This window comes from Triticum urartu, chromosome 4, assembly GCF_003073215.2.
Source record: "Triticum urartu cultivar G1812 chromosome 4, Tu2.1, whole genome shotgun sequence".
Classification (NCBI taxonomy): Eukaryota; Viridiplantae; Streptophyta; class Magnoliopsida; order Poales; family Poaceae; genus Triticum; species Triticum urartu.
In genome coordinates, this window is record NC_053025.1 from 120860069 (window position 1) to 120875122 (window position 15054).

A 15054-nucleotide genomic window follows, 5' to 3' on the forward strand; every position below is an offset into this window, starting at 1 on the left:
CACTCTCGGTCTCGTCTCATGGACAGAAATGCTCAACTTGGCATTTTGCTGTCTTTGCTTGCCGCCCAACACAAGAAAGCTCAAGCACCCCACGTGCCTTGTTGTCACGTGTCCAGCGGGGCGTCTTCTTCTCATGGAGACAGAAAATGCTTCAAGGGCAACAACAACAAAAAGCTTCAAAGGTGTACCTAGTCTCCAACATCGTGCATCTTAACATCGCAACATCCGGACAGAACGGTCAGATATTTTTCCAAGTCATGCACAAACATTCAGGGCCGGTTCATCCAAAATCACACAAATCAGGGTTTGTGGGCATCCATGTCCGCCCTGTAGGCCTGCGACACCCTGAGCCATCCAACAAACCCTCTCTTATTCCACTCCAACTAGTACTTCTCTTTCCGTGCCACGTTCATGCCGGTTCAGAGGAGATGTGACCGGTCACTGTCACCTGATGGCTGAACATAATGACATTCACACCATTGTAGTGGTCATGAAAGTTGCTCTGGCTTGCCACTCGTGCCGTGTGTGCTCGCTCTCCACGCCGCCGCCATCCGCATTTCAAATGTTGCTAGAGGAGCAACGACACAACCTATAACTCCTCGAGCACCACCGGCTCACAAAGGGCCAGATCACCAACAAGCAGGCGAACGAGAAGGTTGTGGGCCATGAGCGATGATAGCTATGTGTCAACAAGACAAAGTGCGTCTTGTTCGAGGAGATCGCAGCGAAGATGGACACGGAGGCGACGCAAGGGGTGGTGGACGGGAAAGCTGCCAGCCTCGGCAGCTCCAGGTTGTTCGTGCCAACGACTACACGTGGTCGGACCATCTGGTTCGATCATCAGCCTCACCTCCACCGATGATGTCCACTACTCAAGTGGCGGACTCCAGCGAGGAGTAGGACGTGGGACACCGACGTGCCCACGCCTGGCGAAGAGTAGGACGTGGAACACAGATGTGTCATGTGCCCACGTCCGTCGAAGAGTAGACTAGCGCCGGTTACTTTTGCTACGTAAAAAAAATCTAAATATTAATGAAAATGTCATGTGTATTTTTATTTGTTGCTCATGGTTGGATGATCCGCTAAAGGGAAGCATGCGTCGAGTAATTAAAAAAAGGCTCCAAGTGTGAAGAGTAAAATTATAAAAGAATAAAAAATAATTCAAAAATATTTGAATTTTTTGTGTGGCAAACTTTAAGTAATGTTTGAAGTGCGTGCAAAGTTTTATCGCAAAATCATATTGGTGGAAATCATGGCAAGAAAACAAAATAAGAGCTCTAAAATGCGTATGAACATTTTCAGAGCATCAGTTTTGTTTGTTTACCACGCCTTTCACCGATGTGATTTCACGATGAATTTATACATGCACTCCAAACATTCCATAAAGTTTGCCACATAGAAAAACCGTTTTTTGTTGGTGTTGTTGTTGTTGTTCATCTAGGAGCATTTGAGCTTGAGATTAGAAACTCCGCGTCCTGCGCAGGCATGTGCGTTCTCCCATGGTCATAAAAAATATATTTTCAGGATATGTTTGGACATTTCTTTTTCCAGTGGAGCTTTATTAATGCATTTGAGCTGCCTCCTCGAGCTCGTTTCTTTTCCTTTTTTCTTGAGGGAAGTCTCTTCCAGTTGTTGACTAGCCAAGATTCGGGATAGTGCCCTCCACGCAATAACAAAACATGGCTATTTCTTTGCGTACTCGAGGGTGGAAGCCTAGCTAGCTGGAGTAGGAAGGAGGAGGACGAGAGAGACATCGACCGCCCGGCCCTGGCAAGCAAGAAGGACGAACTAGCAAAGCTTTGCCCTTTGCAGCCACACACCTTAAGGACTACGCACGCGGACGGCGAAAGGCGAGCATGCGTGTGCATTCTCCCGTACTCGACGGCGCGCGCAGATTGATAAGGCGCGCGTCGCCCTCTACCGCTGCCTTGCAAGCGTCGTCGCCGCGGTGGATACGATCGGCCTCGCAGAGTGGTGGATGTACGCGCGCGCACGCCTCCATCCCACTCGGCGCTCGCGCATGTACGCCATGAGGATGCGGTCGTTCGAGTATGTACCTACCGCGCGTCACCTTCCTCCATCGGCTCGCTCGCATTGTCTTTGCTTGCAAGCGTCGCCCAAGCCAGTATCGGCGCACTTGTGCCGATTGTGCCCACGCCTCCATGAAAGTGAAACCCGTCGCGCCGCGTCGATATCAACCTCAAAGTAATTTAGGCCATCTCCGACACGGTACGCCAAAACGGATACACTAAATGTCTGCGGACATGGGCATTAGTAGGGGAGCCGGTAATCCAACTGTATGCATCAAAAAAGAGGCAGCACTACATGTCGGCCAGTCGATAATCTGAAAAGATCCTCTGTCAGATGGAGTCATAATCTCTACAACAAGCTTAATGTTGCGCTCATCTCTCCACAACATTGGTCTTGTTGCAATCTTCTTTGAACCATTTTTTTTATTTCTGCAACTGGAGCTTTACTGCACTCACACTTCTGCAACAAAAACCTTGTTGCAAACTTTTCCGAACGTTTTTCCTTTCGATATTTGCAACATGAGTCTTGTTGCACTCAACCTTCTACAACAACAACAACCTTGTTGAGGAACTTTTTCGGACCGTTTTTCCTTTTGATATTTGCAACACGAGCCATGTTGCACTCAGCCTTCTGCAGTAGCAACCTTGTTCCAGAACTTTTTTGAACCGGTTTTTTTCTGTCGATATCTGCAACAGAAGCTTTGTTGCAGAGAACCTTCTGCAACAAGAGTCTTGTTGCAAAAATTTTCTTTGCAGCGGGAAGGAGAGCGCGGCCATGGATGGGGGAGGCGAGCGCGGTCATGGATGATGGAGGTGAGCGCGGTCATGGATGATGGAGGCGAGCGCGACTGTCGAGTGACGATGTTGTTGGGGTGCGCGACCGTTTAGGAAGGTCCATGTCGGTGTCACCCGGCCTACACAATGGCCGCCATCAACTGTCTTTTTGGCCAGACACTGTTGTTTGCTCGTACGCCCGCACTAGCCACTAGTTGTAGCTCGTACGTCGGCTTGGCTCGCTTATGTTGTAACTACTGCTAGAGAGTTTGGAAAAAAGTGGTGTGGATGGGAGTGGGGGGAGAGGGGGGGGATAAGGTAGCCGGGTAAAAGCGGTGGCGGTCCCACCTAGGACACGTGTCACACGTGGGAGGCGACAAAAGCGTTAGAAAGATCAACCAGACGAAAAGAATCATTTCCCATAAAAAAAATTAAATCTGGACAATATGGTGGGCTAGGAAGACCTAAAGGAGAAAACATATGGACTATAAGGACATATGCTCCGACTGACAGTGAGCCAAGCGGACTGTTTGAACTCTTCTAAAGCTCCCACATGTTTTAAAAAGTGTCTAGACTACATGGCACGGACATTCAGGGGCGTCTTTATAGACTGTGTTGAAGATGCCCTTAACTATCTAATCATCGTATGGACTTTCCCATGAATCCATTTGTAGCTAACTTTCACAATGCTTAAGGCCTTGTTCGGATCTAATCATAGAGAAATTCGCATATGCATGCACTGTTGGGGAACGTTGCAGAAAACAAAATTTTTCCTACGGTTTCACCAAGATCCATCTAGGAGTTCATCTAGCAACGAGTGATTAGATGCATCTACATACCTTTGTAGATCGCGAGCGGAAGCGTTCGAAGAACGGGGTTGATGTAGTCGATCACGACGTGATTCAAATCACCGGAGATCCTAGCACCGAACGGACGGTGCCTCCGCGTTCAACACACGTACGGAGCGGATGACGTCTCCTCCTTTCTTGATCCAGCAAGGGGGAAGGAGAGGTTGATGAAGATCCAGCAGCACGACGGCGTGGTGGTGGATGCAGGGCGTCACAGTAGCAGGGCTTCGCCTATACTACGAGAGAGACGTAACGGGGAGAGAGGGAGGCGCCAGGGGCTGGTGTGTCAAGTCCCTCCTCTCCCCCACTATATATAGGAGGGCCAAGGGAGGGTGGTGCGCCAGCCTAGGAGATCCAATCTCCTAGGTGCGGCAGCCAAGGGGAGGTTTCCCTCCCCCCCAAGGCACCTAGAGGTGCCTTCCACCATTGGGACTCTTCCCTTAAGTGGAACCCTAGGCGCATGGGCTTTTGGGGCTGGTGCCCTTGGCCCATCTAAGCCAAGGCGCACCCCCTACAGCCCATGTGCCCCCCCCCCGGGATAGGTGGCCCCACCCGGTGGGCCCCCGGGACCCCTCCGGTGGTCCCGGTACAATACCGATAACCCCGAAACTTGTCCCGATGGCCGAAACAGCACTTCCTATATATAATTCTTTACCTCCGGACCATTCCGGAACTCCTCGTGACGTCCGGGATCTCATCCGGGACTCCGAACAACATTCGGGTTACTGCATATACATATCTTCACAACCCTAGCGTCACCGAACCTTAAGTGTGTAGACCCTACGGGTTCGGGAGACAAGCAGACATGACCGGGACGACTCTCCGGTCAATAACCAACAGCGGGATCTGGATACCCATGTTGGCTCCCACATGCTCCACGATGATCTCATCGGATGAACCACGATGTCGAGGATTTAATCAACCCCGTATACAATTCCCTTTGTCAATCGGTATGTTACTTGCCCGAGACTCGATCGTTGGTATCCCAATACCTTGTTCAGTCTCGTTACCGGCAAGTCACTTTACTCGTACCGTAATGCATGATCCCGTGATCAACCTCTTGGTCACCTTGAGCTCATAATGATGATGCATTACCGAGTGGACCCAGTGATACCTCTCCGTTATATGGAGTGACAAATCCCAGTCTCGATCCGCGTCAACCCAACAGACACTTTCGGAAATACCTGTAGTGCACCTTTATAGTCACCCAGTTACGTTGTGACGTTTGATACACCCAAAGCACTCTTACGGTATCCGGGAGTTACACGATCTCATGGTCAAAGGAAAAGATACTTGACATTGGAAAAGCTCTAGCAAACGAACTACACGATCTTGTGCTATGCTTAGGATTAGGTCTTGTCCATCACATCATTCTCCTAATGATGTGATCCCGTTATCAATGACATCCAATGTCCATAGTCAGAAAACCATGACTATCTGTTGATCAACGAGCTAGTCAACTAGAGGCTTACTAGGGACATATTATGGTCTATGTATTCACACGTGTATTACGATTTCCGAATAATACAATTATAGCATGAATAAAGACAATTATCATGATCAAAGAAATATAATAATAATACTTTTATTATTGCCTCTAGGGCATATTTCCAACATGCACCTACCCAGCCCTACACGACCTCATGATTACTTTGCGATCTGCAAAGTCGTTGGATTTCGCACAAGGACACGTCAAGTTTTAAGTATTAGTTTTCCAAACTTGGTGATTCTATCATTTGTTTGTACTAATAATAATGTACGTGCAATGCACGTTTATATTAGGTAGTATATTAGTTGCATATTATATTAGGTAAGATATATCTGTTGCACATTTGTATTATTTGGTAAGATATCAATTACTTTTTCGCGGGAATGGTAGGATATTAATTACATGGTAGATTTTATGGGATAGTGTTGAATCAATACGTGCTTATAACCAATGACAATGGTGGGTAATTAAAGCGTTAAACATGTTTGATGCTAAACATTGAAGCAATTTAAACCGCTAGATAACATGATTTGACGGTCGAGATGGTTTGGATCTGCCCCATACTCCTTGCTTCTGGGGACATTGATCCGAAGCTCGAGTACGGTCCGTGCGCCGTTTTTCTTCTCTACCATGACGAATCAATTGATTTTTGGTAGGCATCCCTCTTTCCTATGTCCTTCCCCCCTTTGCCCTTTCAAAAGTGGTTACTCCCGATCCGAAGCACCCCTTTTCCATTCATAGAGAGATCCGATCATCAAAATCAATAAAAAAGCCATCATGGACCAAGATCCAAACAGATCAATCTTGTTAGGAGGTACTGCCCAAGGAAAAGAAAAGGTGACTTCCGGATCATTGGGTGTTTTAATATTTTGTTTGTATCAAGTTAAAATAATATATGTTTTCATGATAGTAGTTATTTTGATATATAAAAGTAAACTAGTTAAAATAAAAATAAATCATTTTCTAGATTTGTAAATTAAAAATCTATGTGTTGGATTTTTTTAGGGGTTGTTGTATTTTAACTTTTTTAGGCAATGTTGGAGTTTAACTTCTTTTTTTGAGTCGATGTTGGAGTTTAACTCTTTTTTTTTAGGGTTGTTGGAGTTTAACTAGTTCACGTATGTGTCCGATAGGCTGCCGCAGTAGCGTGCCAGTGGCTGGCCCATGTCGAAACCTTTAATTAAGGCGTGACGGCCCTAATTTGGTCTCTCGTGGCCCAGATAGCGCTGTTCGATCGAAATAGGCCTTCAACCCTCCTCACAAAAGAAAATAAAAATAGAGCATCCTCCCTTCCTCCATCGTCTTCTTCCCCCTTCTCTTTCTTGCTCCAGGGGAAAGGAAAACAAAAGCCGACATCCCTCTGCCCGTCTGCCGCCAAGGGAAGAGAGGAGATTGCAGGAGGGGCGCGAGTCACGAGCCATGGACGCTTCAGCTCTCAACGACCCGAGGTTTCAGGCGCTCTTAGAGGTAACCCTTCTAACCCTAGACCTAGGCGTAGACCCTAACCCTACGCCGTCAGTCGGGGTGACAGGGCAACATCGCGGATCCTGGTAGTGCCCGCAGGCCCATCGGGGCCTTGGTTCGCAGCGCAGCGTTTTTGTTCTGTTTTCGGCGGTAATTTTTGTGCGATGTAATCGTCGCCAGAAGACGTACGGATGATCTGGCGCTCCCTTCATCCCTTCGTGCTGTATTTTGCGCTCGGATTTATTACAGAATAGTTGGAGATGTGAGATTCGCGCCGATTATTCTCACTCTTGTGCAAATCCGTCGGCGTGCTGTAATTTCTTTATATAGAAAGCAAAAGTAAAGTAAATTTAGGAGTTATGGTGCTCCTGAATTCTTAGGTTCAGATATGTCCTGCAGGTTAGTATTGGGACTGAATTCAGCATTACAAATTGTAGATCCGTTTAGGAACACAATGGATAAACCTGTCAACTCACCAAAGCGATTTTCTTCTTCTCATAGCTTCAAAGCTTGTCCAGCTGCTCAAAAGGTCCCAGATCCATTGTAGAACTGGATGCAGTCCAGCTTCTGCCAGTAGAGTTTGTCCAATTCCTTGTGTAGAAGAACTACTCTAGCCCTTACTCTAAACTCTAAACTGAACCATCTGGAATCTATCTGGTTTCAAGCAGCACGTGACTGTCCAGGTCCATTAGTCAGTTAATCATTTTACTTTTATAAGGCTTGAAATCTTTTACTTGGAGGGTACAAGGAAGCTTAAAATCGTGGTCTTTGGTTTTCTGGCAACCTGTAGTTAATGAATATACATGGCTCATTAGGTGGTCATTGAAATTAGAATAGCCCTGAACACACCAAGTGCGTCTGTAATTATATTATATAATGGAGCTATCTTGTTGTTTTGTGCAAATAGTGACGCATATCATCTCCTGGGAGATTATAAATTTATAATGCTCAAGTGATTTACATCCAGAATTTGCTGATGGTTATATGATGGAAACTTGCATTATTTTGCCATGTTCTTTCCTTGGTGAAACACTTGCATATAAGTTGCAAGATTTGAAATAACATAGGACTTTGTATGACATAACCTAATCCAAAAAAAGGTGGCTGATCCACCATGTAGTGGTATTTCACAATCTTCTTTCATACAAAAACACTTGCCTGTCTATAAGCAGTCATCCTTATTATTTGGAAAAGAAACGCCGCATGCAACTTGCTGTCGCATCTTGGAAGCTTATGTTCGTGGTCATTTATGTGCAGGAAATATATTTGCTTAGAAATAACATCAGAGTACACGTTTAATAGTTGGAACCCAACTTAAGAGGAAAAATAGGGGTTCACATAATCACATGGTCGAATTTGAAGAGAAGAATTATAGCTTGTCAAGTATTTTCATCTAGCATGCTGCAGGGACCCTCATCAGGAGTTTCTGATATTGTAAATAGTTGGTTTCATTTAGCTTCTATTTTACAAATCTCTAATTCAACCTGTAGTTCAACAGAAATCTAATCAGCACATACATTTTGTCTCTGTGCAGGAGGAGAAGAAAAAGGCCATGATGAATGAGATGATAGCGAAGCTGACTGACACTTGCTGGGACAGATGCATCACCGGAAGCATCGGGAGCAGCTTCAGCAACAGCGAAACCTCTTGCCTGTCCAACTGCGCAAAACGCTTTATTGATGTTAAGATGCTCACCATGCAACGAGCAAACAGCAGTAGCTAGGACCAGAATAGGTCTCCTGCCTGCCGCATCTGAATATGGAGTCCAATAAAGTTGATGCAAACCACCTATCTTTCTCCGCAACATTAATGATTTTGTTACTTCTTTTGCTGTTGGACCGTAGTTAGTGTGACGGTTGCCAGAAATTTGTAGATGGTGATTAAAATGTTACTGCTACTATGTTTTCACTTTGATATGGGCAGATGCTACGGCGTGATTAGATTTGAGCAATTATGTTTTTGTATGAAACACCCTGCTCTTATGGTACTTGGGCCTTTGTTCTGTTCAACCTCCTCCTAGGGGTTTGGAGAGGATTGAAGGGGAATTTGGCTTGTAGGGGATTTTATCCTCCACAATCCCTGTCAATCCCCTCTAAATCCCCATGAAAACTAGCATGGACACGCTGACTTCACACCAGCCTGTATCAGAAACCTTATATGTCGCCATCGCTGATAGGAAGACGACTCGGCACCGGCGAGCACACACCAGCCGACACGGCCACCAATGATGAGATGCAGAAGGAGGATGCAAATCTTGCAGTCGCCTCCGATGCCGAGAAAAGGAGTGGAAAAGCATGCACCGCCTCCCAACCTGAAATGGGTTGGTTTTAGTGCTGTTTCAGAGTTTCAAAAGAAAACATGATGATTCAGCAACTTTTAATCAATATATGACATACGCTACATAGCTAAGCTCTTGCAATAGGAAATTCCAGCGAAGCGCCAGAAATTTTGTTACCCTTTGATAAGAAACTATAGTTTTTGACATAATTACATAAGCATAAATATAAAATAAAAAATGTTTGTCTGAGCCCAGGTTCGAACTGGGGACCTTTAGTGTGTGAGACTAACGTGATAACCAACTACACCACCCAGACGACTTGCTCAGACTTCTAACCCAAATCCTTATAATAGTATGAGAGTCTCGCTAAACGCAACCACGCCGACTGTCAGATGAAACAAAACATAGATGTATGGACTCAGATGCGTCAGAGATGTTATGGACTGGAGTTCAGGCTGCAAGTGGTACACTAAGCTGGAGGCCCGTATCCGCCCCACAACTGCCGCATATGTTAAGTGGGAGACCCGCATCTACCAACATAATTTTAAGTGGGACAAGTGGGTTTAGTGGGCATTCCACATACCATCAAAATTCACAGAACACTTTCTTTTTGCGTCAATCAAAATTCACAAAACACAATAACATAGCAAGCAACCACTACGCCTATCCACATTTACATCAATTGGGCATAACAGTCTTGACTCCTATTTCTATCATGTTTTGGCATGACTCAAATTTTTGTAGAGAGAAGCAAGTAAACAGTCCCTTGTCAGCACTGTGGGCTGGAATCTTCAGGTTGATCCACAGATATATGAACTGCAACAAAAATAAATAATACTTTCAGAGTGTACCACAAGAAGAAAGCCTAAAGAAACAATACCTGCAATTCACGTAGTAAAGAGGGCATTTGTTTCATAACAAGAGCTAAAAACAACATAATTCAAGCCTACGCTTACAAGCTCCTGCGATTTTCCTTACATTTTTCCTTGGCAAACTTAAGATGAGCACAGAAATAATCTTTATTACTACCCCTGTACCAAAATATAAGTATATTTTGATACGGTGGGAGTGGTTCAACAACAATAAGCGGACTGCATGTACTATACTAATAAGAAGGCCAATTACCAAGTTAGCAAATACACCAAAAGGTGGATTTATTCACAGATTTAAAATAATAGCAAATCAGAAACTGTGATTGGATTGACGATAGTGATATAATCCTTGTTCAGAACTTGAAGTCAATTCTTATGCCATCTTTCCATAGCAAGTAAAATCAAGACTTTTACATTATATATTAGCTGCAAATTAAGGGAGACTTCATGGACACACAGTGATCAAATCTTTTACAGGCATCAATCGCTTCCTGCACCGTCACGGCACCTGAAGCTGCACTGACCGCCATGCCTGATCCTATCGCTTGATTCACAGACGATTCGGACGCATCCGCTTCCTGCACCGTCACGGCACTTTCAGGTTACAAAATATAAATACAGAATATACAGGAACCAAGCTAATGTTCTGAACTTACAGCTGTTAATCCACCATCATCAGTTGAGCATGTTCTGAGCCGCGTAACCGCAGAGGAGGTGCTAGATAACTCGGTCGGAGCCATTAACTCTATTTCTCCTCCCACTAAAACTTGATCTTGCTCCAACTACACCTTCGCATAGATGACTGAAACTGAATCTTCCTGCAGTCCCACCCCTCAACTCCCTGCTTATATACACAGCTTGGACAAACCTCCCGCCCTTGTTGTTAAAAATTGGAATTCATGTGTTTTCCTCTTCACACGCAAGCAGGCAAATGGCAACACCTGTCAACATGCTGGCTTTTAATGCAAACAACACTAAACCTTTGGAGCATACACCAAGCAATTGTAAATTTGTGATCAGAAATTTCGTATCTTACTAAATTCAGAATAAGGCACAGCCTCACATCAACTGATTGGCAGATCAACATATGTTGCATATTCATGAGCTGAGCACGTTGTCATAATGCTACAATGGCGGAGCTACGGCAAGGACGGATGGGCTGTGGCCCGCCCAGCACTGAAGCAAAAATAATAATTGTATGAAGCCCAGCCCACAACTATGCATTGATTTTAGCATTGTTTCTACTCTGTGGCCCGCCCAGCTTTTCTTTGGTAGCTCCGCCACTGATGCTAACATGGCATACCCATACAGTTTGATTGGCCATAAAACCTCACTTCGCTAGGTTACAACTATTGCGTAATCAAACTCCGTGTCCCATCCCAATGAATCTATCAATAACATTCCTTGGCTATTGACTAAATCATAAAACATAAATTCAGTTATACTGCATAAGGCCCCAGCAAATTATCATTTGAATCTCATCCTTGACACTTGACATTGCAACATTATCCTAGAAAATTAGGATTTTTACCTTGTTCTTCCGGGGCTAGTCTTGGTTCTTGAGGGTTCTTTGAACAAATGCAGACTTCAACGCCGTCGCCGACCGCTGATTCCGGCTGCTTCGTGTTCACGACGCCGTCCATCGTCCAGTCTGGAGTAGGACACAGAACAAGTAGGAACACGAATCTACAGCACATTCTTATGCACATGGCAAACAGCTAATGACCAGTCACCAGAAATCTCCACATGAGCAATGGCCATCTCTGAAGTGATGGAACCGGGTGCGGTCCCTCATGATGATCTCCCTTCCATACACCTGGGAGACGAGCTTCGTGCTCTCGTGACAATCACTGCACACCCGGAGGTTCTTGATGATCCTGATGGGCGCACCCGGAGAGGAGGCAATCAGGGCGAAGGCAATGGCGAGCCTCTCGCTGTGGTAGGACAGAGCATCTGCCTTGTCCTCCTCCTCGACGTTGAACATCACAGCTGTGGTGCTCGGCCGGTGCCCGCTTTCCTTCAATCTGGCCTCGATCTCTTGAACCATGGCGTATATCTCCCTTGAGGCAGGGTGTGTCTTGTCACCCATCAAGAACTCATGGAGAACACCGTCGATGTCAAGGAGGCTTGACCCAGGGCTCTTGTCAATGCCCATGGCCTTCATCTCCTTCCTCGCCTTCTTTGCGTCCTCCCATAGCCTCATTCTCGCGTAGAAGTTGGACAGCAGGACATAGTTTCCACTGTGCTCTGGCTCGAGCCTCATCAGCTCTTGGATCGTCCTCGCCCCAAGTTCTAGCTTGCCATGAATCCCACATGCCCGTATCAAAGACCTGTACATTGCAGCGTTCGGCGGAATGTCCATCCCTCGGATAAGCTTCTCGGCAACATCAAGCTGACCAGCTCGGCCCAGTATGTCAACCATGCATCCATAATGTTCAATCCTCGGTGTGACCCCAAACTGAATCTCCATTCTGTCGAAGAGCCACTGCCCTTCATCCACCAACCCAGCATGGGCGCACGCACACATCACCGCCAGCATCGTGACGCTATCAACCGGGAAGCCCTCGGCACACATCCTGTCAAACAAGGTGAGGGCAGCTCGGCCACGCCCATGGAATGCCAAGCCCTGGAGCATGGCATTGTAGCAGCGTGTGTCCATGTCCGTAACGCCAGCGAACACCTGCTCGGCCAGGTCCATTTCTCCGCACCTGGTGTACATCTCTACGAGCGCGGTGGCCAAGTAACAGTTCACGGTTAGCCTGTGCCTGAGAGCATACGCGTGCGCCCACAGGCCGTGTCCGAGAGCGCCGAGCTCCCCGCATGCGCTGATGACGGCGACGAGCGTGATCTCGTTTGGCGTGACCGTCGATGAGACCATGCGCGCAAACAGCTCAAGTATCTCCGCCGCCTCGCCGGCGCACGAAGAATCCCTGGCCCGGCGCGCGTAGGCCGTGAGCAGCGCATTCCAGGCCGGCAGGTCCGGCTGGACGATCCTGTCGAACACCCGGCGGCAGGACGCGATCCTACCGCAGCGGGCGAAGGCGTCGAGCAGCGCGGCGCCGAGGACGCGGTCGCGGGAGGCGGCCCCGGCGCCGAGGAATTTAAGCGAATGGGTGGCGAGCGCGAGCGCGGTGCGGGGCGGGGAGGCGCGGAGGAGGGCCGGATAGGTGAACTCGTTGGGGCGGAGGAGCGGGGGAGAGGCGAGGAAGAGGAGGGAGTAGAGGGGGAGCGCCGAAGGGAGGTGCGCGAGGAGGAGGGAGTTGGCGAGGAAAGCGGTGGGCGGCAGCGGGGAGCAGAGGAGGAGCTGGAGCCGGTGGGAGACGGAGGGGACGGAGGAGGAGGCGAGGCGGAGGAGGAGGGCGAAGTTGGGGGAGTGGAGCGCGAGGCCAGAGGTGAGGAGCAGCGCGTGGAGCTGCCCGAAGACGCGCGGCGCGGCGGCCCGGAGGCGGCGGAGCGCCGGCAGCGGGTCGGCGGCCAGAGCGTGGCGGGAGGGAGCCGCGTCTCGGCTCATTTGCGCCATGGGCTGATTGGGAATCATTTGCCTTTATGGGCTCGAGTAACACTAAAGTCTTGGCCCAGAAACTGGACATACCATGGTTCCGCTTTGTCTAAAAATAAAAATAAAAGCTAATTTCAAGCAGTGACCTCCAACTCTGAGCACCTGTGCAAGCTAGCTGGGAACCGCCCCCGCAAGATATTGTTAAAATCAATGTGGATGCAGCGTTTGATGCAAGTTTGGGCCAGGGTGGATGGGGCTTGATCTGTAGAGATTCAGGCCCTGTTCAGGAACCGTCCAGCTCCGTCGAATACATGAGTGGACGGAGCGCCACTTCAGCTACTCCCAGAAAATACACTATGGGGCGTTCTGCTCTGGCCACTCCAAGAGCGGAGCCACGGAGCCGGAGAGCTGCCGAACAGGCTCTCAGATTCAGAAATCAAGTTCTAGGCGGCTGGCTCGGTCGATGGACTAACTGACGCCCTGCAGGCCGAGACAATGGCCCTCCCCAATGCAGTAAGGATAGCTGAGCAGCTGGGGGTGGGTCGTGTGCTTTTTGAGACGGACAACCTCAATCTGTATCAAGCGGTGACCTCCAACTCATATGACTTTGCTCCACTGGGACAAATGTTTAGAGAAAAGCAAGACCAAGCTTAGTACTCGGTTCTTACGAGCGGGAGTAGTTCACTGTTAAAGTATGACTTTGTGTAGCTAACCACGCGTATTTTCATTTGCATACGGTTGTATATATACACGTATAGGTTTTTTTCTTGGTCTCCATGACTTCTAATCTTGTTATAAATATATGAGCCGATCGTCTTTTCAGAGGTGTCTTCCCTCAAACCGATTCTCGTTTATATGGTATCAACCTTCCTTTCCTAAAACCTAGCTTCCGCCGCTCCACCCCCAACCGCCGCCGCCCCAAACCCTAGGCGCCGTCGCGGTCCCTCCTCCCTTCCCAGATCGCCGTCATGTCCACCTCCACATCTTCGTCATCAATGCTTGGGGCGCAGACCTTCGGGCCCTCACCAACACCACCGCCGTCGCCGCATTGCCCACCCTCACGTCGCCAGCCTCTTAGGTTCGTCCACGTTGCTAGCGTCAAGACGCACGTCCCCGTCGTCTTCGCCCTGTAGCAGTACAACTACACCAAGTGGCGCATGCTCATCACCGTTCTCCTCGGCAAGTACGAGCTCATGGATCACATCTCCGCCGTCACGCCGCCGAACGCTCGCACGACCGAGCTCTTCGGGAACGTGATTTTCTCAACGAACGTGATTCAGGAGACTTGGAGTGGGCGTCAAGAAACAAACGAGGCGGCCACGAGGCAGGGGGCACGCCTACCCCCCTGGGCGCGCCCTCCACCCTCGTGGGCCCCTCGTTACTTCACCGACCTACTTCTTCCTCCTATATAAGTCCACGTACCCCCCAAACATCCAGGAGCACCACGGAAACCAAATTCCATCGCCGCAACCTTCTGTACCCAAGAGATCCCATCTTGGGGCCTTTTCCAGAGCTCCGCCGGAGGGGGCATTGATCACGGAGGGCCTCTACATCAACTCCATGGACTCTCCGGTGATGTGTGAGTAGTTTACTTCAGACCTTCGGGGTCCATAGCTAGTAGCTAGATGGCTTCTTCTCTCTCTTTGGATCTCAATACAAAGTTCTCCTCGATTCTCTTGGAGATCTATTCGATGTAATCTTCTTTTGCGGTATGTATGTCGAGATCCGATGAATTGTGAGTTTATGATCCAGATTATCTATGAACAATATTTGATTCTTCTCTGAATTCTTTTATGTATG

General features: G+C 48.0%; 2 protein-coding genes and 1 non-coding gene across 4 annotated transcripts; 1 reads left to right on the forward strand and 2 right to left on the reverse strand.

Moving 5' to 3' along the window:
• Positions 1–6406: 6406 nt before the first annotated feature.
• Positions 6407–8556, forward strand: LOC125551003 (mitochondrial import inner membrane translocase subunit TIM8-like). The gene is made up of 2 exons (XM_048714146.1): positions 6407–6608; positions 8140–8556. The coding sequence occupies exons 1-2, from the start codon at positions 6561–6563 to the stop codon at positions 8326–8328; spliced, it is 237 nt and encodes a 78-aa protein (XP_048570103.1). The 5' UTR covers positions 6407–6560; the 3' UTR covers positions 8329–8556.
• A 569-nt stretch (positions 8557–9125) lies between these two features.
• Positions 9126–9199, reverse strand: TRNAV-CAC. The gene has a single exon. It is a non-coding gene; the product is annotated as a tRNA-Val (tRNA).
• A 219-nt stretch (positions 9200–9418) lies between these two features.
• On the reverse strand, positions 9419–13282 carry LOC125551005 (pentatricopeptide repeat-containing protein At5g43790-like). 2 transcript variants are annotated; one of them, XM_048714148.1, is made up of 4 exons: positions 11287–13282; positions 10412–10696; positions 10213–10333; positions 9421–9699 (listed from the first exon to the last, which is right to left on the reverse strand). In XM_048714148.1, exon 1 carries the CDS (start codon positions 13273–13275, stop codon positions 11485–11487), a length of 1791 nt encoding a protein of 596 aa, XP_048570105.1. In that variant the 5' UTR covers positions 13276–13282; the 3' UTR covers positions 9421–9699; positions 10213–10333; positions 10412–10696; positions 11287–11484. The 2 variants fall into 2 exon arrangements, with proteins under 2 accessions (XP_048570104.1, XP_048570105.1); XM_048714147.1 differs by having other exon boundaries at positions 9419–10333.
• Positions 13283–15054: the final 1772 nt, after the last annotated feature.